This window comes from Corvus moneduloides, chromosome 1, assembly GCF_009650955.1.
Source record: "Corvus moneduloides isolate bCorMon1 chromosome 1, bCorMon1.pri, whole genome shotgun sequence".
NCBI classification, from domain to species: Eukaryota; Metazoa; Chordata; class Aves; order Passeriformes; family Corvidae; genus Corvus; species Corvus moneduloides.
This window is the reverse complement of record NC_045476.1, coordinates 103470175-103497153: the sequence shown is the minus strand read 5'-3', so window position 1 is coordinate 103497153 and position 26979 is coordinate 103470175. Positions and strand designations below refer to the sequence as shown.

The 26979-nt window shown below is 39.4% G+C and overlaps 1 protein-coding gene and 1 long non-coding RNA gene across 4 annotated transcripts; one reads left to right on the top strand and one right to left on the bottom strand.

The window, feature by feature from the left end:
• Positions 1 to 928: 928 nt before the first annotated feature.
• LOC116449333 lies at positions 929 to 6541 on the bottom strand. The gene is made up of 2 exons (XR_004242344.1): positions 6281 to 6541; positions 929 to 3250 (listed from the first exon to the last, which is right to left on the bottom strand). It is a non-coding gene; the product is annotated as an uncharacterized LOC116449333 (long non-coding RNA).
• CNDP1 (carnosine dipeptidase 1) lies at positions 5395 to 26412 on the top strand. Of its 3 annotated transcripts, XM_032120717.1 has the most exons (14): positions 5395 to 6237; positions 10362 to 10462; positions 11854 to 11927; positions 13939 to 14057; positions 14878 to 15021; positions 16294 to 16456; positions 17992 to 18080; positions 20041 to 20241; positions 21640 to 21724; positions 22255 to 22415; positions 23778 to 23942; positions 24061 to 24202; positions 24606 to 24753; positions 25596 to 26412. In XM_032120717.1, exons 4-14 carry the CDS (start codon positions 13980 to 13982, stop codon positions 25699 to 25701), a joined length of 1482 nt encoding a protein of 493 aa, XP_031976608.1. In that variant the 5' UTR covers positions 5395 to 6237; positions 10362 to 10462; positions 11854 to 11927; positions 13939 to 13979; the 3' UTR covers positions 25702 to 26412. The 3 variants fall into 3 exon arrangements, with proteins under 3 accessions (XP_031976608.1, XP_031976599.1, XP_031976617.1); XM_032120708.1 differs by lacking the exon at positions 11854 to 11927 and having other exon boundaries at positions 5395 to 5680; XM_032120726.1 differs by lacking the exons at positions 5395 to 6237; positions 10362 to 10462; positions 11854 to 11927; ... (1 more) ...; positions 14878 to 15021; positions 16294 to 16456 and having other exon boundaries at positions 18013 to 18084.
• Positions 26413 to 26979: the final 567 nt, after the last annotated feature.

Genomic DNA, 26979 nt, shown 5'->3' with positions numbered 1-26979 from the left:
GAAAACTAAATAGAGTGGGAGAAGGTGACTTTTTGTTCCCAAATTCCTCTCCCTTAGCCTCTTTATTATTTGAGTGAATAGCAACCAGTGAAAAATTGGGCAGAAGAGCAGCTATATCTGCAAATCCACTGAAACACAGTACTTTTTAATTTGTGGAAATGCCAGAAGTTAAAAGCATTGGACAAAAGGCACTTGGAAGTGATTCCAGGCATATCTCTTTGGGTTTTTCTATTGCATTGAACACTTAGCTGCAGGACTGTAGTTCAAAGCTGCAAGAACACAATAGAAATTCAAAGTACTATAGAGTCTGCATGTCATTTTTAGGAACTGGTTGTCAAACAGAGAATTAATATAAATAAAGTAAAAGATTTATTCTGCACAGCTTTGAATCTTGTTAATATTTCCAAAGTATCCTGTAATGTGTTGCCAACCATATCCTAAACTTTTGTACAAGGAGAGGCAGTGCTGCTTGTGATTATTTTAAGGCAGTTTTAATTCTGACCAGATGGGTTCAGGAATACAAATCAAGAAGGGGGAAGACTGCATCAGGAGCTGAGGCACACAGGGGCTACCAATTCTGTTGCCTGGCAACAGGATTTCAGTATAAAGATGTGAATAAAGATACCTTGTATGTGGACAGGCTTGGGAGAGACACAGGTAGAGAGCAGGTCTCTGAAATGAACTAGAGGGCTTCATGAGAGAGGTGTAAGTGAATGTATAAATACATGCTCCTGGAGAATGGAGAGCCAGAATTCATTAGCTTCCAGCCTTTAGTCTGCTAATGTTCTTTTGCACTGATCTGGAAATGATATTTAATGGAATTTGGCTGGTTATGAATTTAAAGTTTGTAGAACTGCATATAATTTTTGGAAGCTGTCCTTGGAGTTGTCTGACACTTATGGATGAAATTGAAATACTTGGAGACCAGTTGGGAAATTTTTTTTTTAATTCATAGGAGTTTCGAGGAAGGGATTTGAGAAATGGGATGGTAAAATTTTGGTTTTAATTGCAGATAAGTTCATGCATTCACTGGCTTAAAATAGAAATACACTAAAATGTAGCAAACACATCTGGGTGGGGTTTTTTTTCCCTGGGAAAATGGGAGCACCAGATTAACTGACCATAAAATTAATAGAAAACGATGCTGTATTACATTGCCCACTCTGTGAAAGCATTCCTATGGGATATGATGGGTAATTGAGTCACCAACATAAAATATTAATAATTAAGATGATACATTTCATTTTCTTAATGTGCTGTAGTTCCACATCTATCTACGTGCAAATATGACACAGATTTACTGGGACACAGCAGTCACCTTGAAGCTGTGCTCAGTAGCAGCTGATTAGCATTATCTGTTCCAAATGTAAAATAAGTTCAACTTCTCTGACCTCATTAGAGGGAGCTGAGAGTGCCTCAGTAATAAACGCTCATCTAGCTTCTTCCAATAATTTGATTTATATGGAAGGAAGTTTTAGTGACACATTCCCTGCCACTAATCAGCCAGCAGTCCTTATGGATGTAGAGGAAAGATTCTGAATATAATTAGACTTAGCACTACAAATTAAAAAGGGGGCTCAAATAGGATTTTTTTTTTTTTTTTTCACACAGTCTGTAATACAGCTGTCTTTTCACCCACTTGTATTCATAGACATCAACACAGAAGTAAGGCTAATGCATCCAGAAGTGCCTGGTAATCTGTTTGTAAACTTAGATACATGCACCTGTTTGCTTTTGAATTTGAATTACTAGAGTCTATGCCCATCAAAAATAATTATCATTCTGGCATGCTATTAACCTTATTTTCTATTGCTGAATAGTAAGAATTTGGTTGATAAAATGAGAAAGTGGTCTATGAGCCTGAGAGGCTGCTTCTTTAAGTTTGAGTCTAAATCAAAAGTAGAGGAGGTGGTGAATTCAGATTGTGAAATATTCAGAAATTGTTTGCCTTATAATAGAACAAGATGGTAAATTTTAATTTACACACTTTGCATTAGATTATAATGCAAAAATACAGATTGCAATCAGTCTGTTCCAAATATAATCTTATTTTGTTGATAGAAATTAATATGTCATTGTGAGTCCTTTAAACCTATCAAGTTAATCTGCAACCCAAAACTAACAAACAGCAAAATGGTATTAAAGCCTCTTTTGTAGTCTGTGATTAGGGAGAATTGGTTACTTCAGGAGAGACAAGTATATTGGCAAATGATACATCAACTTATAAGCTTGATCTGTCACTCATTTTTCACAGATGTATCAATATTCAGAGTTTTCAAGACGGCAGAAGCAAAGAGTGACTTAGATATAACTATTAGCAAAGGAACACACCAAATACCAAAAAGCCTGGTCCCCAACCGCCTTATTTCAGTACTTGAAGTGTCACATGTCACATGGATAACATCCATTTATCTTTCAGATTAAAGATCAAAAATTCTCTTTGTGTTTTTGCAGTGCTCTGAATATGAGAGCTTGATCCTGCTAAATCTGCTAGTTGGTTTAGGGCCCAATTACTAGTCATAGGAACAAATGAAAAGTTCAGATAAGATGACACCATGCTGAGATAATTCAAAAGCAATCAGTCACACCACTTCAGGCTTTTTTTTTTTTTTTTTCCTTGAAATGTGGCTCTTTGAAAACTATTCATGAGGGAAAAAAAAGCACTCTTTTATTTTTTTTCTTTTACTTGCAGAGTTCACCCAAAGCCTCAACTGTGTGAGATGCATTATCTTTCTAATATCTCCACAGAGCATTTTCTCCCCTCCCAGGTAAAACAGAGCAAGTCTAGGCAGATAAAAGTCACGTTTACTTGCGGCTGGGAAGGCTGCACACGGATGAAGGATCTGACATCTCTGACACCTTTGTATTCAGCTGAGATCGTTCACAAGGTACTAAATGGATGGTTTGGACTTTTTAAATCTATCATGTTCCAGAGTTAGATTTTTCAATATGAGTTCTTCATGTAATTTCTGCTTTGGAAATGGATATATGTGCTGCCTCTAGCAATATTTTCAGTAATAACTTTACCCTACTAGTGAATGATCAGATAGGTAAAAGCAGACTTGCTGCAATTGGAGCAAAATGGCTGACATTATAAACACATTTTTACTTCTCTAAATGTGACAGAAACTGCATCCATTTCATGATGGCATTATCTTTGGTCCCCTGTGTTAAATTACCTGTGTGTGGGGTTGTGTCTGTTCCTCAGGTAGCTTTTTGTTGTGGGAATATCCTTGCCCAGCCAGCTTCCCTGTAGGTATTAACATGAAAACAAACCATCCTAAACTCTATAGCCTTGATGAGGAAAGGCACCATGGGAAAGGAAGGGGACATCAGAATACATTCTTTTGGTTCCTGTGTGCTTTTCTGTAATCTAAGATATTGACTTCTGGCATAAGAAATAAAAATAAAAAAGGCTATTTTTTTCCTTTTTTGTATTCTGATAAGGAGGCATAGCAAAAGAACACAGATATTGTGGGTTTTCCACACAGAGAAGAAATGAAAAAAATGCTATGTCTAAATTTTGAGTGTTTCTTTATGGGTAGTTTCTATGCAATTGCATGTCACAGATTGAGATTTACAGTTGAACTTAACTTCAAGATCTTTTCCAACCTAAATGATTGTGTGATTAAAGGATATCCAGCTCTACCACTGAATATGTCTGTCCAGCACAGAGGAAACAGCCAAAGAATATAATGGGGTTGCACAATAAATGAGAAGCAAAAGCAATGGGTGTGTCAGACTGGTGAAGTTTGTGGTTAAGAGTCAGTTTGAAAACCTGGAGTTGTTTGTTTAGGCTGTTCAGTAGCACTCTGGTATTAGGGAGGGCTTTGGATGATGATCAGTTTGGAATGAGCCTTTGGAATGTTTGGGGAGCTTGGAGCACTGCCTGTAGCAATGCACTGGATGTGGTTTCTTACTATCACCAGCTCTGCAAGCCAAGGCAGCAAGCTGATGGCTGCCCTAAAGCTCAACCAGTCATGGTGTGCATAGCACAGCACCTTCTCTCAAAGGTGGGTGATGATAACCTTGTACTATAGGGGCCTGATCAGGAAACTCTCGCTAAAAATAATTGAAACTAAAGCTTATGATAGTGTTGCTTCTCTGGAGCACCAAGGGTCTCGTGGCTCAAGCACCATCCAGGCAACATGTACGCAAGATGTAATTCCCTCCCCAGCCTTCCCCTCTCCCATCTTGTAGGAAAGGGTACATAGATTGTTGCAAAGGGGGAGAATATGCTTTTCTTCCTGGTCAAGCTGTGCTCCCCTTAGAGATTGGCTTCCAGGCATGAGAACAGGAACACGCGGTGGAACTGCTCCTCTAACAGCTGTTTGTGCACTTGACATTTCATAGCTAATGACTTAAAAGTATTTTTAGATATTGTCATGGGACTTCCCCTGTTTCTCTGTTTTATTTCACAGTAAACTTAATTCCCCCTGAAGTGCAGTGAGTGAGGGGATACAAACTTTATGCATCTTCGTGAACTATCTCAAATATTTCAACCAAAATTTCATAATTTAAATAAGGATTTAGGCACTCAGTGTGTGGGATTAATGGCTTATATCCAAACCAGTGACTTGCAGAACTGTCATTTTCTTAGAAGTTAGGAGCTATAAAAAAAAATTAGTTCTAAATATTGGGATTTCTATACTACTGAAAATGAAAAGTCATCATTGCCTTTTAAGGCGTGTCAAGGCACTTGCTACAGTTTTGTTGAAAGGCCTTTGAATATATGAGAAACTTCTCTGCTTGAAAAGACTGTAACAAAGAGAGCAAAAATACTTGTCTGTAGAGAAGGAGTGGAATGAGTAGGGAACTACTTTCCAGAGAAATCGTAATTAAGTTTATAGCAACTCAATTAAAGATCCTGATCCACTAGTTGTGCATCCACCTCAGTTGTTAGCAGGCTCAGCAGCTGTGTGCAGGTGCTTAATTAAGATGTTCAGATATGAACCAGTTTTCTAATGAAGTGCTCCAGTCTTGTAATTATCTTTCTGTTTTTCTTGAGGTGCTGTCACATTTTTCACAAAATGGCCCATGGCTGGCACGAGGTGCACAACATGTGAGTGGTGCAGAGCCCTCGTTCAATGGGCATTTCCTCTGGGCTTCTGAGGAAGGTGCTTTACCCTTATCAGCAGGGGCACTTTGATAAAAGATATGTGCTATGAAACAGCTCTCACTCCTCCTTGAGGAGGTCACAGCCACAAAAGCTTTGCAATGGTCACATCAGTTAGCAAGTGGCAACTTGTGTGTGTGTATATATTCATAAATGTATAAACAGTGGGTTCTTTTAGGTATCAGATATTTTAGCTTAAGGAAGCTTATATTTAAGCTATGTTTTTTTCTGCATTTAAGCTTAAAAGAGCTTGTTTTTGTCAAGAGAAGAACCTCCGCTTGCCTTGGCCTTCTCCCAAATACACTTCAATGACAGGAGAACTGCAGTGGAAAAATACTCCTAAGCCTCTCTTCAGAGGCTGTGGCTCCTGGGACACCCGGCCAAGATGCAGAAGTCAGCGAAGTGTCAAACTGAGTTAACTTTGTGGTGCTCCAGACATGTGCCTTGAGGGACACCATGCACAGCACCACCTCAGTGACTCATGCCCTGACTCTGCCAATTCCTGGACCTCATGGAAAGTGAGAGGAGGCAGTCTGAAGAGCTGCATGAACAAAGTGCTGCATGGTGAGTGTCAGCTTTACTCTGTGAGCCCAAAAAGCCAGTCTCTGATGTGTCCGTTTGGGAATGACTATGAGTTATCAGCTGGATAAAAGCCTCACCTGCAAGGAGAGTATTATTCATCCCTAAGGAATACTGTTGCTATTTGGCTGAGAAAAGCTGTCTGAAGGATATTAACATGGGAATAACCTCTCGCCATCATTTCAGTGTGATTAATATCTGAAAATATTTTGCTTAATCATTAAGCCAAATGAATTTACAATGGTGCTTTTGGAAAAATTGGACAGTCTCCTATCTCAGGACTCAGAGCAATGTATTGGAATTGGCACTGGACAAGAACTTGTTTGTTTCTCTTATCACTTAAAGCCTGCATGCTTGGAGCTCTGGGTACAGAGAGGTTGCTGAATGAGCCACCAGGTGGTGAGAGGGCTCCGTGTTACTGCCCTTCCTCCACAGAGTACCTCAAATCTTTGTGGCCCTGCTCCTGGAAGGTGCTGAGCATCATTGGTCTGTACAGAGGACAGTCTGCAGCCAACGATCCTCGTGAAGCATCTCCTGCCTGGGTAAGGGGACCTTTTCTAAATCAATCTCCTTCCACTGACATACCCGGGTGGTGATTATCGACATCCAGGTAACAACTGCTAATTCAGGGTCTTGGGGATCTTTTCCTCTCTACCAGCACAGTCTCACTCCACTGTTGACAAGCTCTCACAGTGGACAATGTTGCTTAACTTGTGTTTTGACATCAGCTGTGATTATCTTGAAGGATGGTGGCTGGGAAATACTCTTCTAACTGCAGTGTGAAGTGGGAAGGAATGAAGAGGTGGAAGGGCTTGCTGCTGCTGCTGCACAGGGATGTAGAAATACCTGTAGGGGAGAGAGATTTGCAGAATTGTATGAAAGCACCTCTCCATTCCACACCAGTAGCTCTGGGATGCGATGATAAGTTATATTTAGGGAGTATATTGAGAAATGACAGTAAGCTGCCATAATAACCAGGTGCCACTGATTATGACATGACAATACCATTCCTGCTTTTCTGCAATACACTTCCAAGAAATGAAAAATAGCTGGCTTGAACTAGAGGTAGTTGCTTATAGAGTGACAGGTAACATTGAAAACCATCATATCATTTCTCTGTCAGTGAAATATTGCTCCTAACAGCGTATTTCTTTCATATTTGCTCACTCAAACTTAAGATTGTAATTATTTAAGATACCCTTTTAATTAAGATAACAATTAAAGCATGCTAATTCTGCTGAAGGTGCCAGTGAAGTGAAGGTACCATCACTGTGTAACCAAGTGAGGGTGTTACACTCTGGCCTGAAGTAGCAGCAGAAACACGAAGTAGGTGACCATCTCTGCCCTAGACTGTTTACATTTTCAAAACACAAGAGAAAAAAGCCAGTGATGCTTTTCCCTCCTTTATCCTATTGTTTTAGTTCTGCTCTGATTTTCCTTTAATCAGTCTACTTCATCGCTTAAACCCTTACTGTATCCCAAAGAGAATACTCAGCCAAACTATTCGAGTTGGTTCTTTCGTTTCTTGTCATTAATAAGCTACCATCAAAGAGCATTTTTATTAAAGAGATAAACCTCCCTACATTTAAAAATCCTTCTAAACAATGTTGGCAATATTTATGATACCCCATAAATGCAATAAGGATAATAACAAAATAAATCCCTTATATTGTGAACCTTAAACCTTGTTCCAGGTTATAGGTTATAAAATAAGGGGCAATTAGCAATGAAATACTAAGCTATAAAGTAATAATAGCTTTTTTTTCCACGATAGTATAGTTCCTCAGTAGTACTATGTGATAAATAAGCAAATAGTTGAATGGATCTACTAGATATGGTAGACCTATTTTTAATCTCACTTGTACTGTTCTAATTCAGGAAGAACTCCAGTGTGAAACACTTAAAACTAGGATAAATGAAGGCAGGATTCATGTAAAAATAGAATTCTTTTAAATAAATGCAAGTAAACATTTAATTTCCCCCCAAATTTTGCATTTCATTTGCAAACAAGTTTTTACACATTAATCAAGTGAAGAACGAGTACTTAAAAAAAGGTCTTTGTAAGGCTGTGAGACAGAACCTGGACCTCCATTATTACTTGTTACCTTATTTTGCTTATTACTGAATTTGACCATGTCAATAGAGGTCCTTTCAAAATGGGCAGAGGGCGTTAAGGGTAAAATTTGTATGCAGACTCAAGCACCTAAAATTTACTACAAGTTCAGGAGTTCTCCCTTCTGCGGTGGAGAACTGGCAGCAAGAAGATGGTGAGGCTATCCGCATCTAAGTACAAGTACTGCACATCCCACAGTATTTTCCTACAAACCTTTTTGCCACGAAAAGAGCAAGAGCCAGCATAGCTGTCTTTCCAGGAAGAATATTTTCATGCCCATGTTTATCTTACTGCAAACCAATGAGCAGAAAATTTTCTTAGGTAAATGGTGAATTACTCCTCCTCGCTGGGCAGAAAGGGCAATAATGCTTCCTGGGAGAAAGGCTTTGCCTTAACAGAAATGTATCCTTTTCTTTTCCACTTTTCAAGTCAAAGCAAAATCCACCTCTTTTCTCTCAGTCTTCCAACATACTACGGTAAAGTAGTAACACTTATCAGCAGTGCTAAAGTCCTTTCTGGCACTGGGATTCCTGCTGGGATATTGGACTTCCAGGAGGGAAAGGAGATAGGAAAATTTCTTATGACTTGACTTATTATTGATTTGGCTATCCTGCTTTGATAGAGAGGCAGAAGTGAGCATCTAAACCAAAAATTAATCTTTAACTTAAAACTATCTCTTCATTAACTGCAGAACTTATCAGTAAACTGAGATAAAATGTCCCTGTTCTGCAGGTGAAAGAGGAGACCTTTCCAGTTCAGGGTCTCATCATCAGCAACAAAGGCAGCTTCAAAGTGGAGCACCTAGAGATAAGGACTTTCTTTTTAAATATCATCTGTATTACAGCAAAACAGGACTGATAAACAGGGTCTCACTTTTTTCTCTAAAGGGTTGGCTTGAGCACGGGCAGGGCTGGCCACTGCCGTTCTCCAAAACACCATTCAGGCAACTCACGTTGCAACACTTTAAGAGCTGAGTGCTGGAAATAGCACTGGGCATTGCAGTGTCACCTGCCAGCAAGTGCAGACCTTACCTATGCTTCCCACCAGATATTTTCACTGCTGCTACGCAGTCTATTGATTTGGATGATACTTCTTTAATAATCTCCAAATGCAGTCAGGTGCTGTGAGCTGGTGTTCGTTCCCCTGCAAGTGTCTGGATCTCTGCAGCTCCTGGTCATTAAGACAACAGCAGCTGCACATGGTCAAGGCTGGGCTTGAGAGCTGCCACATGAAGAGTTGTCATCCTCTTCTGCCAAGGGTCTCACTTACTCAGCTGGAGAGGTGACTGTGGCTTGATTGCCTGTTTCCACCAAAGGTATGCCACTTATCAACGAATATTGTTAAAGGAAGTTAAAAAATAACCCCATTATCTCAGTTATCTTCCTGGATGGTGATTGCTTAGAGGGAAGGTTCCTTTCAAAGGAGTCCACCATCGATTTGGTAAATTACTACCTACTGCCTACCTTTCATGTCAAATGTACTTTATGTTATTTGCAAACCAGGTGAGTCCTGACCTTGTTTTTCTCTGGGTTGGTTGCAACCCAATGTTCAGTTTTCACTGGCACCCTCCTCCCTGCACACACCTGAAACGCTGAGTCACAGGGAGGGAAGCGCATGAAGCACACGCTTCAGGAGAGACAAGGAGGCTTTCAAAGCACATTCAGGAGCTGCTTCTCAAATGTTTGTAAGTTTAGTTGATATTTTATCTAAGAATCATCCTAGTTAAAGAATCAACTTGGATTTCTTGTTAAATCACTGTGGAAGAACACTAAGTTTTCTTTTAACAGTGCTTAATGGGATGGGAGGATGAAAGACAAAATGTTCTTACTATTGAAGAAGGAAGGAAGAGAAAGTGCACAACTGACTGTCATGTATTATTTCTAAAAATAGGCATACTACATTTTTCTATAGAGCAGCAACTGCTCCTTAAAATGACATCAAATAAAATACACTTGACATTGAACACTGAAGTCTTTGTTTGATATCCCCCCCGTCTTTATCATCCTTTCGAACCATTTTTCCCCTCCTTATGACACTGAGATATTTCAGCCTGGTCTGAAATCTTTCTGCAGCTTTATTAAACCGACTCCCTTTTCAACACAAGCTTTTCCAGATGTGATCCAAACATTCCTGAGCAGCACTGCCCGTGTATTAGTAGTGCATTAACAAGAAGTTCCACCAGCTACTCCCCTCCCTCCTTCCCTCTACTACAGCAAAGCATAGCTGCTACCTAATTTCTTGTTTGAATTATTAACATTTTTTGCACTCTGCTACTCTGTATCTCCTCACGTTCGTTTTCCAAACTTTGCCACTGTTCCTTACTTTTGTTTACGAAAGGAAGTATTTTTGTGATATTCTATGATCTTTTCTTGAAGTTTGATCTGTTTCAAAAATATCACAGAATAATTCCAAAAATCCCTAGGATATTTTGCTTGGTTGGTTGTTTTTTTTTCCCCCTTCACAGCATTTTAGCTTCCTTGATTCATTTTCTTAAACAGTTAAATGCTAATGAAACATGACGAAGACATACGTCTCTTGTCTGTATCTTTCCAGGTCATTTGCACGTAACCAAGACAAAAAGAGAAAGATACCAGCACCACAGCACACATCCTCTGTAAAAGCAAGCAGTCCTTTTGTGATTCTGACATTAAAAGGTACGTGTTCATTCCAGTCACCATAAGGTGTCAACTATATATGTAAATATACTCTTTTTTTTAGAGTGAAAATGCATAGAATTCAGCAATATCGAATATTTGAATAGAAGGAGGGGAAATTTCATGTGATGGAGACACTGATATTTAAATCCATTGCAAGAGCTTGGTGCCTTTAGCAGCCATTTTCTGACCTCTGCTATGATCCTCTTTCTTCAAGTGTGGCATAACCAAAAGATTTATTTTGTACATAAGTGAACCTGAGAAGCCTGTCTAGTCTTCTATGGTAGGGTTAAAGGAGTGTGCATTCAGTGGCCTCTGTTGTAAATGTTTTCCAAACTGAGGTTTGGAAATAGCAAGGTAGAAAAACGAGTGAAATACATGTGAAACTGAGGCATCCAGCAGGCTTTGTGGTAAATGAAGATAATGGCCATGATGTCTCTCTAGATGAAAATCTGATTAAAATCCTGGGATTTCTTGACCATGGCAAAACTAGGTTTCATCCCACCTTTGGATGAATGCTCCCTGTATAATTCCTATTCCTATCACTTTTTTCTGGGGTGAAGGTGCAGTGCCTTGCACTTTTCTGGAGCCTCTCACAAATGCACCCAGAGCGGTCCCATCCTCTCCTCAGCTCATGTGGGAGCAAGCCTCCCCTCTGTGAGACCCAGCTCCCAGGTGGAATACACTGTACCTGTCAAAAGGACCAGCCTGAAGGTAAACTTTGCCCTCCTGGGACCCACTGCTGGCTCAAGTGAGACTGAGCAACCTCGCAGAGCCATTGCCTGGTCCCCCAAAAGCACACAGAGACAAAAAGAGAAGCAAACAACATAAATGGCCTCCATGCTCAGCTTTTACCCAATGCTGACCATCTCCCTGTACCCTGAGCCCCTTTTGAGCATGGCCTGCAATGTTTCGGCTCAAATGCCCTCCTGTGTCTCCCCAGGCACTGTCCCACAAGTGACAGTGTCTTGTCTGTGCCAGGAAACTCAGGGTCCAGTTACCACCACCCCAGTCTGGGACTCATGGTCTTCTCTCCTCTGCCCTGTGCAGCCTAGGAAGTCCTCCTGACGATGCCTGTGGTCTGCACTCCTAACTCCTATTGCCCTCTGTAAAATGGATTTCAGTTGCCAAATATTTGCAGCCACTTGCACAGTTCAAGGCTGGATGAAATAGCCAGACTGAGGCTTTTAAGTAATTGCAGAATTCCTCCTCTTAAGCCTTACCTGCAGAAGCTCAATCCAAAGATGACCGTAACCCAAACTATGAAAACCTCATTCTCTACCAGCTCTTTGTTGCTAAATCCTAGAAGCTGCTTTGTCTCTCCTAAAGTGTCCTGATTTTTTTTCCCATGCTTGCTTCAAAAATTCCTTCAATAATCCCTTTTGCTTTAGGACAAACTGCTGCTGCTGTGACTGGTGATGAAAATATTGGAAGGGGATTGTTGATAAGATCCACCTCTTTGGAGGTAGGGTTTACTGTTTTATGGAGAAAACAATGTGAGAAGAAAATGGTACTTTGACCATCACTTTAAATTGGGGTTTAGTATTTAAAAAATATTTCTATATTTAAATAATACAGCTAAATTTAATCTCTCCATCCTAAAAACCACCCCCAAATTTGGATTTTCTTGTCTTGGTTAACAAGTCATCTCCATAGCAGTGCTTTGCAGCTTCACTCTCCTGTAAAATCAGCATTTGGTCTCTTTCAATACCAGTGTTTCCAGTGTCAAGAGATATCAGGAACTGGATACTAGGAATTATATCTACTGTCAGAGGCCTTCTCAAAGCTTCACTTCAGAGAGCGAAGTAAACCTCGTAACCTTGCTTCTAAGGGAACGTTGGAAAATGGGGCCCATCCTTCATACAGCCAGGATCTCCAGCCAAAGTGAACAATGCTTCCCTCATCTTGTTCATCATGCTTGGGTTTTCAATCTTCCTTCTCTGTCAGAGAAACATAATTGAAATTATTAATATTACCATAGCCTATCACCTTAGCAATGCATCAAAGTTAAGGAGTTATGGATAGACCTGCAACTATACCTTTTGTTATCAGTATAGAATATTTTTAGAATGAAAGCATTGAGTTTTGACCTCGGAGTCCATCCCATCACAGCCTGATACAGCAGCTGTTCTGAATTTAACCCAACCAAGTATTTAGCCATCCAAGGTTTACTCTGCTAATACCAATTTAAGACACTACAGCAACAACTTCAAGCAAATGTGAAAGAAAAACTGCAGGAATTAGAAAAACACACTTTAAAACCTTATCTCATAAAAAAAAAAAAAAAAGATGGCAGAGAGGTTTGCAAGTACTAAATGACTTCTGCACCTATCAAGTGTTTCCGTATTGACACTGATATTATTCAACCACAAAAGCTATTTGTTTTCTAGTATTCTCAGGCTTGTTTTCCCTTATTCATGTAAAATATGGAATGTGTGTCAGTGAATCCATTTTTCTCCCTTCTTCTGGAAGTCTGGAGGGAAAATCATGTCCTGGGGTGCAGCATCACCAGCTGAGCAAGTGAGGGGATTGCCCTGCTCTGCTTTGCACTGGAGTGACCTCACCTCGAGTGCTGGGGGCAGGTTTGGGTGCCACAATGTAAGAAAGATATGAAAGTATTAGAGAGCATCCGAAGCAGGATTATGAAGATGGTGAAGGGCCTTGAGGGGAAGCTGCATGAGGAGGGGCTGAGGTCACTTGGTCAGTTCAGCCTGGAGAAGAGGAGACTGAGGACAGACCTCATTGCAGTTACAACTTCCTTGTGAGGGGAAGAGGAGGGGCAGGCACTGATCTCTTCTCTGTGGTACCCAGTGACAGGATCCTAGGGAACGGCTTGGAGTTGTGTCAGGGGAGGTTTAGGCTGGATATTAGGAAAAGGTTCTTCACTCAGAGGGTATTTGGGCAGTGGAACAGGCTTCCCAGGGAAGTGGTCACAGCACCAAGACTGATGAGAGTTCAAAGAGTGTTTGGACAATGCTCTCAGGCACATGTGTGATCCTTGGAGTTGTGCTGTGCAGGGCCAGGACTTGGACTCAACGATCCATGTGGAACCCTTCCACCTCAGGATATTCTATGATTCTGGAAATGAAGAAAAAGAAAGATGAGTCCCTTGGGCTGTTGGTGTCTGAAAATCTTCTCTCAGGGTTGTCTTCCCAGAACATACAATTTGGTGTTTCTGTACTGAAAAACTGATGCAACAAGTGTTTCTTTAGAAAATGTTACCCCTAATTTTCTTATAAAGCTGAAACTAAAGCTGTTCACTCTTGGGTCACTTTTCAATTTTTTGTTTCAGCAACTTGACTATGAGTTAATTAAAGGTTTTATGTGATAAAATGAGTACACTTTCTTCTGGCTCGAGGACATTAAAAGAGACTTAAATAAGCTCAGCACTTTGTAAATATCTCCGCTTTCTAGTGCTGAAAAGAAATGTATATTGCAGTATGTCTGCAATGTTGAATTTTATCCTTAACTTTCAGATAGCATCCATTTCAGCCCTGTGCTGCTCTCTAAGGCAGCAATGTCCCGCTCATCCTCTTCAGCATTGGAGATGGAGATCTTCCAGTACATTGATGCACATCAAAGTGATTTCATCAAGGTAGGAGCTACATTGCAGTGAAATGATGAGCACAGAGCTGGTGCCCCAGAGGCCTGAGCTCTGCGTGTAAGAGGAGTGTTTGTCACAAAGGTAATGAGCAGGGTTCCAGGTCTGGCATCAGGAGTGCAATATGCACTTCACAGAGCAAGGCTGCAAGGGGACAGACTGCTGGGGACCCCTGGGGTGAAGGAGGCATTTGCATGGACTTCCACAAAGAAGTGGTTGTGGGCATCCTTTGAGCGTGTTCAGAGACAGGCTCCACAGAGCCAAAATGCACCTGCATGGGAGATGCAAGCCAGATAGGATGCTTGCTCTCTGTCTTTGCTTCAGAACTGATTTTTGTAGGTTTGCTCTTGACAAGGAGAGGAATCTTGGTCCCATGCTGGCTTGTGATTTCATTTTTGTCAGCCCCCTGTGAAAAGGAGAAACATAATTAGTCCAGTCAGTCAGTATCAGCTATGCTTTGAATCTATGAGCGCTTCTGAATCCTCATTAGGATCACCAAAATAAGTTGTACATAATGCAATTTCTATAATGCAAACTAGTCAGTATCTAGTCTACCCCCTCTTCCACTGGATTTTAGATCATGGGTTGACAATGTGAATGCCTAAGTGTGAGCATCCTCCCTGTTTAGAAAATCAGGAGTCTCAGCCCTGGGGAGACATCTAAGTGATTCCCCTCTATGCTGAAACCTCAGATCATCCGTGATAATGCTGTGATGATACAGAAAGGAAACCATCTTCCAGTGTGAGATTTCTGATACAAGGGCCAAGGACAACAACATTCTGGATCACCTAACTGCACTTTTCTTCCTGTGCAGGATCTGAAGGAATGGGTGGCTGTGGAAAGCGATTCTGTTCAACCACATCTGAGGAAAGAAGTAATACGAATGATGGCATTGGCAGCAGACAGACTGGCAGCACTGGGAGCCACTGTTCATTTAGTAAACCTGGGGTCACATCAGGTGCTTCTCTGATTCTTGGACTTAAAACATCATATCTGCACGTGGTCTACCTATTGCTTTCAGTGCTTTGTACTTGTATGTTATGACATAGTGTTATTTTTTTGAAAGCTAGATAAAGATTTATCAGTAGTCGTGTACCTACATGATACCTGCTGAAATCAGGTCTGAGAACTGAGAGCATACTGGAAGCCAGACAGACGATCCAAATGCAAACTGATGTTCTGTGCATAGGAGGGAGTTTGATGCTTTTAACTGGAGCAAAGCAGTTTGCAAAAAAGGACTGAGATTTTTACTGGGGCTCGTTTTTACATTCTTGTATGTAATGAAGCACGAGAATTAATGCATCATGTGTCACTGAACTCCGTAAGAGGGAGGTAGTTCTTACACGGAAAATGTTGTCAGACAGAAAGGGTTAGCTACTTAGAGCATCATCTTTGGTTTTCAGAGCTTCTGACAAATGATCCAAGCTATTTTCTTAATGATTGTTGGGAAGCAACAGGGAGGAATTCATTTCTGAGAAGCACTTGTCTCTAATTTACTCACCTTACTGTAGCTGTGGGCTCTTTTCTGCCCTGGGCTGTTACATTTCTCCTCTAACAGGAATTAAAAAGTTCAGTAATAGTGATTCCCTTTTCTTTTCTCTGAGGCTTCTGGTGAGCATTCTGATTCTTAGCACAAGGACCCTGCAGTACAGCAACAATTTAATATTTCAGGTTATGTCATTTGATAGTTGCAGAGAATGCAATTGGGCTGTGTGGAGCTCTGTTGTGCACAGAGCCACATTAGAGGATTAGCCTTAACCTGGTTTTAAGACAGTCTGACACAGCTGCTGCCTCCTGCCAGCAACACGTTTTTTGGTTTCTATATTTGAAGTTATAAGCCTCCTGCCCTCCGTCTGTGGTGAAATCTAACCCCAAATTAATTTGTGTGGCTTTTGACTACTTCAGTGTCACAGTAGACTCTACAGCACAAGGCTGCCTCTGTCTTCTCCAGTGCTGGGAAGTGAGAGTTTAGTAAGGAGGGCATTTATGACAATAAAATGTCAGAAGAGCTCTACAAAGTCCAGCAGGAAATAAACAATTGAGGAGAAAGATCTTAGTTTCTCTGAATAGGTTAGAACTTGATTCAGTCAGATTTGTGAACCTAATGAAATCAGAGTCAATTGAGTGTAGAAGTATTTTCAATACTGAGAATTCCAGATTTTTTTGTACATTTGTAATTTTTAGAAGGTTTGATTTTCCTTAGTTGCCCTTTTTTAACCTTTCTCCACAGTTGCCTGATGGCCAAGTCCTCCCACTGCCTTCTGTGATTCTTGGGGAACTGGGGAAGGATCCACAAAATCCCACTGTATGTTTCTATGGTCATGTGGATGTGCAGCCTGCCAAGAAGGAAGATGGCTGGAACAGTGACCCCTACACACTGACTGAAATCGATGGTGTGCATATTTTCATAAGTTTTGTATCATTATTTGAACACACAACTGAAGTTCTGAGTGGGAGAAGGGTTCCTGTATATTTAACCAAAGCATAGGGACTTCTCCTGTGGAAATCTTTGGGACATGTCCAGCAGCTTTCAACTTTGATGATTATGCTGTGACTAGTGAGACCCATCAGTGACTGCCTAATATTTGGTGTAGAAATGTGGATGCTAAAAGGCAGGAGCAGAGGAATTTTCCTGTGAAAATTTCCATTCTCATAAGAAAGCAGTTAGAGAAATCCAGCTTCTCACAGCTTCTCTGTGAAAGCTTTCGTTCTCATGAGAACTGGATGGACAACAGTTTGTGAGAATGTAAACCATTTCTGCACCTGCAGGTTGTTGTGAGAACACTAGAATTGTTTTCAGTCTTGTGAGAATAATATTTGGAAATGGGTGTCTTACTGCTCAACCTGTCACCTTCAGAGGTGGTGGGTGAATAAGCCAATCATGTAATTTCTCTACTGTGAACTACACATAAAAGAAGAGCAATTCAGTAAATGGGGTCTTAGCTCTCCTTTGGCCATATTATTTGCCTTGGACCTATGTCGTGATTTCGCTGTTCTCTGGGGATAACAGCGACATAGAAAAGCAATGTGTGGTTAAAGATGCTTTATAGAGTATTCAACAGAGAATCCATTTCTGCTTAAAAGTTCTTATAGGATTTTTGCATCAACCATCATCCTCCCTTGCACCTCCTGCTCTTGCTTCATGCCACTTTTGTACTTTGACCTGCCATGCTGGAGCTAAGGAGCATTTGTGGTGGAAGAATGTGAGGCCCCCTTAACGTAATTATCCTTCCAGCACAACTAGCTGACTGAAGGAACAAAAATGATGGATAGAGGGTCAGCAGATAAATAAGACCTCTGAAATCCTGATTCCCAGGCTATAACCATTAAGTTGCCCTTTCTCATCATCTGGGATCAATTCCCAACAGTCTTACTGGTATAATTCTTCTGCCTTATTTCAGTGTATATCCAGTGTATCCAGTGGGGACTGCTACAGAAGTCTATACACAGGGACAGATCTCAGTTTCATGTACAGCGATAACTGTACGTGACGTACAGTTGAAAAAGAATTTACATACTTAGACTTGTAGCTTCATATTTCTGCCATGGCATTTATCTGTAGGGTTTTTGCTACTTGTTACCTGGTCTGAATGATGTGTCCAGAAGCAGCATATTGTGCAAACCCTTCAGGCATATCTGGTATGAACAAACAGTTCCTGAGAAGAAAAGTGAAGCTAAAAAACTGGCATGTAGCAGAAACCACAACATGATGTGTATAAAAGGAAGGAAAGGGAAAAAAAGTGTACCAGTCCATTGGGAAACACCTGAACACTCATCACCTTATTTAAAATGAACCAGTGAGATCCTGACACTTTTGACACTTGACACATTGCTAAAGCCTCTGTGGAAACTGGAATTTGCCAATTACATTGAAGTGATGAGAGAAAATTCAAAGATTGCTTAAAAACTTTCCTGTTTTCTTTTTAAGGAAACCTCTATGGGCGTGGAGCAACAGACAACAAGGGACCTGTCCTAGCTTGGATAAATGCAGTGGAAACATTTAGAGCCTTAAAGTTAGTAGGTATCAATGAGGATTTCTTTATTATTATTATTGCTAATTTTTATTATTTACTATTATTTGTTGTTATTATTTATTATATCTCTGGAGAGATGTATTTACGTTCCTGAGTTAGATGGTACATCTTTGTCCCAACAGACTACATACACTTTAAAATATTAGCTTATTTCTAATGCAACACTTAAGGCACTGGTCCCACTCCAGTAAGAATTTGTCTTTGAGCATTTCTGTTTTGAACAGTCTGTCTGCAATGTAAATAGTCTTGCTGCCATTGCCCTGCAGAGGAAAACCCACGGGGAAGCATTCAACATGTATTACATACATTACATAGCTCTGATACCCTGTTCTCCTGAGAGCTTTTAAAGTGGTAAAATAACAGACATTACAAAATGCTCATGAAGACTCATCTCTGCTGTTACATTCTGCTGATCTTTGGTTCAGTCTGCCTACAAGATACCTTCAATTTATGTGTGTGTGTGAAGAGAATAAGTATCAAAAACTGTTTGTCCAGAATGGGCTGTTATGTCACCAACAGACCAGATTTATCAAAGCAAATACTTTGAATGGGTGCATTCACCTAGTACAAACACAATCGCTCAGAGTCCGACATAGTTCTGAGGTCAGACATTTGCCTAAATTACTACAATGACCAACATAGTCATGTCCAAATAACGTAATAATTTTGGAGTAGTTGTATCCCCAAAGTAAAGCTAAATGAACATAAATTCTAAGCTTGTAACTTGGGTAACTATCATCCTTTAAGGTGAATTTGCATGACATACTCTGTTAGCGTGCTGAGAAACAGTTTTGTGTCTCTTTTATGACATTATGACATGGCACAAATTGAGCACTGTCTTGATTTTTTAAAGTCCTCTTACAGCCTTCTGGAAAACATGCTTTTCTTGCATCTATAGTACTGAATGGACCTCGATGTCTCTTAAGCACTAGAAAACACACACATTATTAGCCTAAAGAGTAGTTGTTGTAAGTGGATATGGTTATGGGTCTGACATCTTTCTAGTTTTTCAAATCACTAATAGCTATCTTGACATTTTAACAAGCAAGCAAAAAGAAATTTTTGTCATTTGAAGCCTTTTTCTAGAAAAGAGCACAGACCATCAAACAATATTCATGAACAGTTTGTTTCTAAAATTTCTGTGGCCAGCTGATGAACCATCAGCGAACCCATCCATGACACAAGTTCATTTAATTTTACACATTTGTTCTTCCCTTTAATCTGAGCATTGAATCAAAAGAGAAAACATCTTAAAACCTCTAATGAGAAAATGAATTGTAATAGGAAACTAAGTTGAAATTTATGTCCTCTATGGGATATGTCAGCATTTTCAACTCCCAATATTCCATAATAAAAGTTCTCCTAATTACTCTTGGAAATGCATCCTTATCAACCAGCAGGCTTGCAAATTCATGAGTGCTAAAAAGACAATTATAGTAGAATCACTGACAACGTTTTTATCACCATCTAAATCTGGTGATGGACAACGTTGGGAAAACTGCAGCCAGTGGCTCCCACATGGGCAGTAACAGTTGAAATATAAGAGGCAGGAAATTTTCTGTGAAAATGCAACTGCTATTACACAGTTAGAATTTCCAATGCAATCAGAATATTGAGTAGCACTGAGAGAAAGTCCATTTAGTGAGACAGTCCAGCAAGTTTCCTGAAAACACTAAGAAAAAAAAAGATATAACTTACTCTCCTTTAAAAATGAAAAGTAGATAAAAGCATGAGGAAAAGAACAAGTTTTTCTGGGAACCTATATGTGTCCATCACTGGCTTTTCTACTGAATCAAGTTATAGATCCTGCATACTTATCCTACATCTTCCTTTTCCTAACACAAGATATACAGCAAGCCAGTCTGCTCCTAATTTTAAAGCTTTTTTTTTTTAGTTTTTTAAAATGCTTGTTTCTTACCCAGACTTTTCTAATTTTTATGTAGGCTATGCCAGTGAACTTCAAGTTTGTAATTGAAGGCATGGAAGAAGCAGGATCCTTGGGGCTAGAAAAGTTACTTGAAGAAGAAAACCAGAGCTTCTTCTCTGATGTTGATTATATTGTAATTTCGGACAATCTGTGGCTCAGCAACAAGAAGCCCGCCCTTACCTATGGGAGTCGGGGAAATGCCTGCTTCTTTGTGGAGGTAAAGGACACAGGTTCACTTGAGCTGGGCCTCTGACAGATAGCACTGATGTAGCTGTAATTACATCTGCATGCAGAGAAAGACTGAAGGAAGGCTTAATATTTACAAGTACAGAGCTTTCTTCTGCATCCCTTTTGGCTTCTGCAGATTTCCCTCCTCATTTCAATTCAATTAGCCTTATTTTCTTCCATTAGCTTCTCTTCAATCATTTCTCCCCTTGATTCCTCTCCTCATGCATTACTTTCCTGCCACTCTTCCAGTCTTTTCTCATCCTCCCCTCTGCATATCAACTCTCATGCAGCACCACCCCTGCACCTGACTCTCCAGCTCTCTCTAAAACCATCCCTTCTGCTGCTCTGCCCTTTTGCAGCAGATACTGGTTAGTACAATGAATCAGCCTAAAGGGACTCAGTTTGGCTGGATCTCTGGGTTTAAAAGCCACACAAAATTTTTGTAACCATTGGCAGGAACAAATAAAGTTCACTGTAGCCAACATGCTATATTCAGCAGTCAGTGTGAGCTACTGTGAAATAAAGAGCAGAAATTTCTCATCTGGAAATGCTTCCTGATGAAGCATGAAAGGAATTCACAGAGAAGATTAAAGAACTTGAGAACTAAAGAAAAATCTGCATTAACCTTTATGTCTGAAAAAGAATGAATTTTGTTTTAACCAAAAGAGCCTTGGCAGCCTTGATTCAATTCTTCTAAGTCTTGGTTAAGAAAAATGATGCTATTAAAACATCAAAAATGATCTCTCCCTGTTAGTAGACAGTTAGCTGTAATGAGGTTTTGAGAAGAATAAACAAGTCCTTTGCAGGAAAATATTTTATGATAAACCCAAGTATGAAAATGTGTCTAGAAAAAGAACCCATTTAATAACTCAAATGCCTCTATTCTAAAGCCTTGCTATTCAAGAGACATAAATTTTTATTTGTTGCAATCCGGAATTAAGATTGGACATATATTCTTAACATAAAACAAGATGAATTTTTGCCTTTTTTCAAGAAGATTTTGCATTAAATAAAAAGGGTACACAACTTGAAGAATTTATTCTCCAGTGTTAGAAACAGTAATATGCAAATGTTTAATGTATGATATCTTTAATCTTACTCAAGCAAAAGAGGGAGTGGAGGGGCACCCTTGCTCTCAAACGTTTAAGTGCTACAAACAGCTGAATTTCTCTCTCTGGTGTTGACAACAGAGCTCCATCTTCTCTTTGCCAAAGCAGCCTGTTCCTGACATGATGTTTTCCATTTATTACTTAGAAAATAATAAATATTTTCTGTTCATTTGTGGTCTTGTTTAAAAAAGCTGGAACCACCAGTCACTGTGGAAAACAAACATTCACAGAAGAATAAGGTAGCAAGTGTTCATATGTAACCAGTGGTTTTGGTACAGGTTGAATGTGGCAGCAAGGACCTTCACTCTGGAACTTTTGGAGGCATCATTCACGAGCCGCTGCTGGACCTGATAGCGCTGCTGGGTAATAACGCACATCATTGCTCGGGAGCAGCTGGGCAGTGATGCCCAGGGCCACGTTTAATTGTTGTGAGGCAAGTCTAATTGAAGCAAGATTCCCAGGTTTCCAAACCTCAACACAGCTATGGTGGCAGCAACTGAGGAAGGGGATGTCCCCAGTAAGGCCAGGATTTCAGACATGTTAAGCTGATGTCAGTCACGCGTCAATTAAGAACATTTAACGATTACAGGCAACTTTAATACATACACAGATAGCAAAACCCGGCTTTTTAATGCTGATTTGTATCTCAGTAGGATGATGTTTTCATGTTAGAAGCTGGGCTGACACACCACACACTACACACAAAAAGCAGCTCAATGGTTTTCTTAATAAATATGCAAATATATCAAGTTAGGTGTTGCAACTTGACAGATGCAAACAGTTGTTAGGCTTACTAATTTGGTAAAGAGCTAGGTTGAAGGGAAAGAGTGTTATGATTGCCAAGGGAAAGAAATAGGCTGCACTTGTACTGATATCTGTATCTTATTTTGTAGACAGCCTTGTGGATTCCACAGGTCGTATTCAGATCCCTGGAATCTACGACAGTGTTGCTGCCGTGACGGAGGAGGAAAGGAAATTATATGAATTGATTGAATTTGATCTAGAGGAACATAGAATTAATTGTGGTGTGAAAAAATTCCTCTACAGCACCAAGGTAACATAAAATTTGTATGAACACTCAGCAGAAAGAATTTAAATAACTTATTTGTAGCATTTATGTAGAAAGACAAACTGAAAGATATTTTCAGTCAATGGCAAGCTCAAAATAAAATAAAGGAGCACTGAGAAGTAAAAGGTAAATAAAATTAGTCTGCTGATAATGTAAGGCACTGCATCTGGGGAAAGTGATCTGAAATGTGAAAAATCAATGAAAAGGAATAATGCAAACCAGTATAATTCTTCCTTCCTTGCCTACCCCTTTTCTCCCCTCAAGCCTAAACAGCCAAATAAAAGATGCATTAAAATGCCTACATTTAGGTTACATAGTAGGAAAGAAGTTGTATTCAGCTCTGAAATAATGGGAGGCAGCTTTAGGCAGGTATGTTTTGGGTGGTTTTTATTTGTTTAATACAGATTTTGATATCTGCCAAGTCTGCCATAAAAAGCATCCAAAGCTACAAGCCTCTCCTTTCCAGCAATTAAAAATTATATCCCAAATAAAAAACCAGCAGGTAAGGGCTGGCTTGGAAAGGTCTCTCTGCACAAGATTGGCAGCTGGGAGAAAGGAGTTGATTAATTTTTTTATCACTATCATAATTATTCTGGTGTAAGTTCTACTAACATGGATGCTTTTATTTCCATGAAAATGTTTTCAAATTACCTAAAGCTAGTCTGTAAGAATTAGTAATACAAAAATATAATGTAACTACATTATCTAAGTTTTGATGCTTTACATATATGAGGATGAATTGACATAAACATTATGTGTAGATAAAGGTCTAATCTCATAAAACTGAAGGAAAGCAGCAGCACCCTGAGATTCTGCATGAAGACCAGTTTATAATTTATATATTTCTCCTACTTTCCTTAGAATAATATCATAATAGTTTTATTTCCCCTCTGCATCTTCTCCAGAAAAACTTGGTTACTGAAAATTATCATCTTTCCTACTGTGTTATTTAGTGTTCATTACTAGAATTTCTTCACTGGTATCATCTGGGATGGGTCTGGCTGAATGTTTTTTCCAGTGACAAGTTGTGGGATAAACAGGCAGTCAGATCAGAAGTTGTTCTGATCCTACTTTGCACTAGGAAAATTAACTTCCAAGACATTTTAAAACAATGCTCTATTTTTCTTATTTTTCATGAAAAGCTGTTACCACCCAAATCTTTCTATGACTGAAAGTAGTAGGATTTTTTAAAAATGAAAATACATATGCATGGGTTTAAATTAAAAATCAAACATCTTTAAAACACAGAGATCTCAAAATACAAATTTTAGGATGGAAAAAACTTTATGTCAATTGTGAATGGCTCCAGCATCATCCCTTATATTTTCAAAAATTTTTCTTTTTAAGGAAGAAATACTCCTACACCTGTGGCGTTACCCCTCTCTCTCTGTTCATGGGATTGAAGGAGCTTTCCATGAACCAGGAATTAAAACAGTCATTCCAGCAAAAGTAATTGGCAAATTCTCAATCCGTCAGGTCCCCCACATGGACCTTTCGGTTGTGAAAAAACAGGTAAGAAACAAACCTTTTCTTTGGCCTCTGTTGTGGAAACTAAGTCCCTCTTATGTGGGTATAAGCTTGAGTTGCAAGAAGAATGAAAGCTTTTGACTGAAAAGTATTTTCCCTTTAGGTGGTGGAACACTTGGAGGGTGTCTTTTCCAAGAGGAACAGTCCAAACAAACTGAAAGTGTCTATGCCTTTGGGTGCAAAGCCCTGGCTTGCTGATGTTAATGATCTACTGTATAAAGCAGCAAGAAGAGCAATAAAAACTGGTGTGTTCCTTTTTAATTTTTTTTTTTCTGTTCCTAATATGTTTGCAATTGTGCAGGGGCATTGTGCTCAACAATAGAAGAGATTTCCCAATTCAGTGCTGCAGCCATTTACCCTTAAAAATATCACTGATTTTGATAGAACAACTCATCAACATCTTCCACACCTTGCTGAATTTCGATATGTTTATTAGGAGTAGCCAAAACACCTCATTACTTATTTTTGTAATGATAAGAAACCAGAGGTTTATAAACCAGAGCTGATTTGTGAAATCAATTGGCTACACACTCAAACCTATTTCTACTCAGAAGCACTTAGTATCAGGTCTTTGCTTAAATATACGGTAGCAGAGAAAAACACCTGGATTACACGTATTTATTAATTCATTCTTCCCATGTATTTCAGTTTTTGGAGAAGATCCAGATTTCATTCGTGATGGCTCAACAGTTCCTATTGCCAGAATGTTTCAGAGTATAACACAGAAAAGTGTGATGATGCTTCCGATTGGAGCAGCCGACGATGGGGAACATTCCCAGAATGAGAAAATAAGCAGGTTTCTTTTATTTGTCTGTTTCTGCTATCAGAGAAGGGGGAGAACTGAAGTCCCTTGGTACCCATGAATGACCATGGCCAGATGGGAAGCTTTGCTGTGCACTGGATAGTCCAAACCTACTGTCTCCAGCAAACTCATTGCTGGGCTGAGCAGAAAGCAAAATTCTCGGTCTATCACATACTATTATACAGTTTTCATGAGGTGTCTGCTCAGTCTTTAAATTCATCACATTGGCAATTTTCATTTCACTAGCAATGAAATTTGCCTCTGGTCTGAAAGATGATTGCGCGGGTGGGCACTCTTCTGACACAGCATCTGTTTTGAAGTGTGACAGTCATAGACACTCATGGTTATGTAAGGATTTTGGTAGTTTTCAGTAGAAACAGCTATAAAGATGTATTTATAGTCCAGGGACCAAAACTAGTGTAGTTATACAAAAAAAGCTTAAACTTGCTGCTGGTGTTCATTGTTGGAGGTATCATCGTAAGCACTTTCAGTGTGCTGCCTGAACTGTTGTGCAGGTTCTGAGTCAACTCATGCTGAACTCTGGAAACTGCAGAATCCTACAATAATTCTCAAATTACTTTTTGTTTCCCCTCATTAAAACATCAATGCTGCTGTCTACAGATAATAACAATTTGGGGATGTAAACCCGGAAAAAGTTTTCCAGAGGAGTATCAAATTGAAGTATATCCAGCATTCCTGTGCCCTGGGTAATTTTTTGGGGTTACCAATCTTGCAAATTCCACTGAAGTCTCATAAAACTTCACTGGACTATGTTTCTAATTTTAAGAACAGGACAACCTGACAGGATTTCATTGTCTTTCTTTCCTTTTTCACAGACACAACTATATTGAAGGAACCAAATTGTTTGCAGCTTTTTTCCTGGAGATATCAAAGCTACATCAGACCTTACATGAAACTTCCCACCGAGAGACTATCAACTGACAGACCAACAAAATCAGCAAAGCACTTTCTTAAACTTTCTAACTTATATTAAACATATAAATCACATATTCAGTGGCTGTGAATTGGTGGGGAAAAAAATATAAATGCCATGCTATTTCTTGGCATACTATTAAACTGCATGCATTTGTGATATGATCAATCAAGTGATCTTATCCCTAATGCTATAAAATAGGGTTAGGGATAATTGATTCTTGATGAACAGAATGTGATACATTTTCGTTTTAAACTTCAGGACAAAGGGAATTTTTACCTCCATTTTATCAAAATGACTTTATTTCTGTTTTGTAGTATCACTCTTCATCCTGCCTACCAGTTTCTGAATATGAGCAATACACAACACTGTAGTTTCCTCCCAACAATACGTAAAATTTCACTTATGTAATTAGTTGAAGAAAGTTACACTATCAAATTAATCTCTTCCCTGTCCTTCACAGAAGGCTTTAAATAGGAAATGCAATGAAATTAGCTTGTTGAGTTTGATGTGAAGACTTGCCTATTAATATCTATTTCTGCGTATAATCACCAAGGTCAGTAGAACTGCAACAATAAATAAACATTTCCAGCTCTGGATTCTGCCTTCCATCTCATCCAAATCTCCTCTTACTGTGCTGTGAGCAGTTTTAAGAATCACTAAATAATGTTCCCTTCATGTGACTTTCTTTCCATACAATAAAAAGAAGTTTTTGTAAACATCTGTGCTGGCCAAACTCTGTCATCAGAAGGGTATTTTCCCACCCGATTAGCAACTGCTTGTTTTTAATTACATTTAAAGCATCAGTTTGCATTAATAATTAAGTCAAAAAGCAAATGATACATTTTGAAATGAAAACACATTAGTTGAGAGTTCTGTTTACTGTTTAGGCAAAACATCCAGCACAAAGCTCACAATTCAAATCTAGAGTTTTTAAATTTAAAATGTGATTTTTACTCTAACATAATTAATTCACACACAATCAAACCAGCTGAACCGGTAGTGTTATCCCTACTGTTACAAAAATGACAGTAATTAAATTACAGAAAGTAATTAGGATCTTTCCTGTCTCTCCTGCTATCTTCCTTCAAAAATCTGCAAGAACAAAGATGTGGATGTGGAATTCTATATAAGGGACTATAGTACTGCAGATAACTTGTATGAACAGATGATGTGGGAAGTTATTAGGATAAAAGCCTTGGCTGAATAAAAAAACCACAACCAAGCTTCTGATCTTCAGTAGCTCCTGTGAAATTTATAGGAGCTGGGCATAAAAGTAGCTGGCC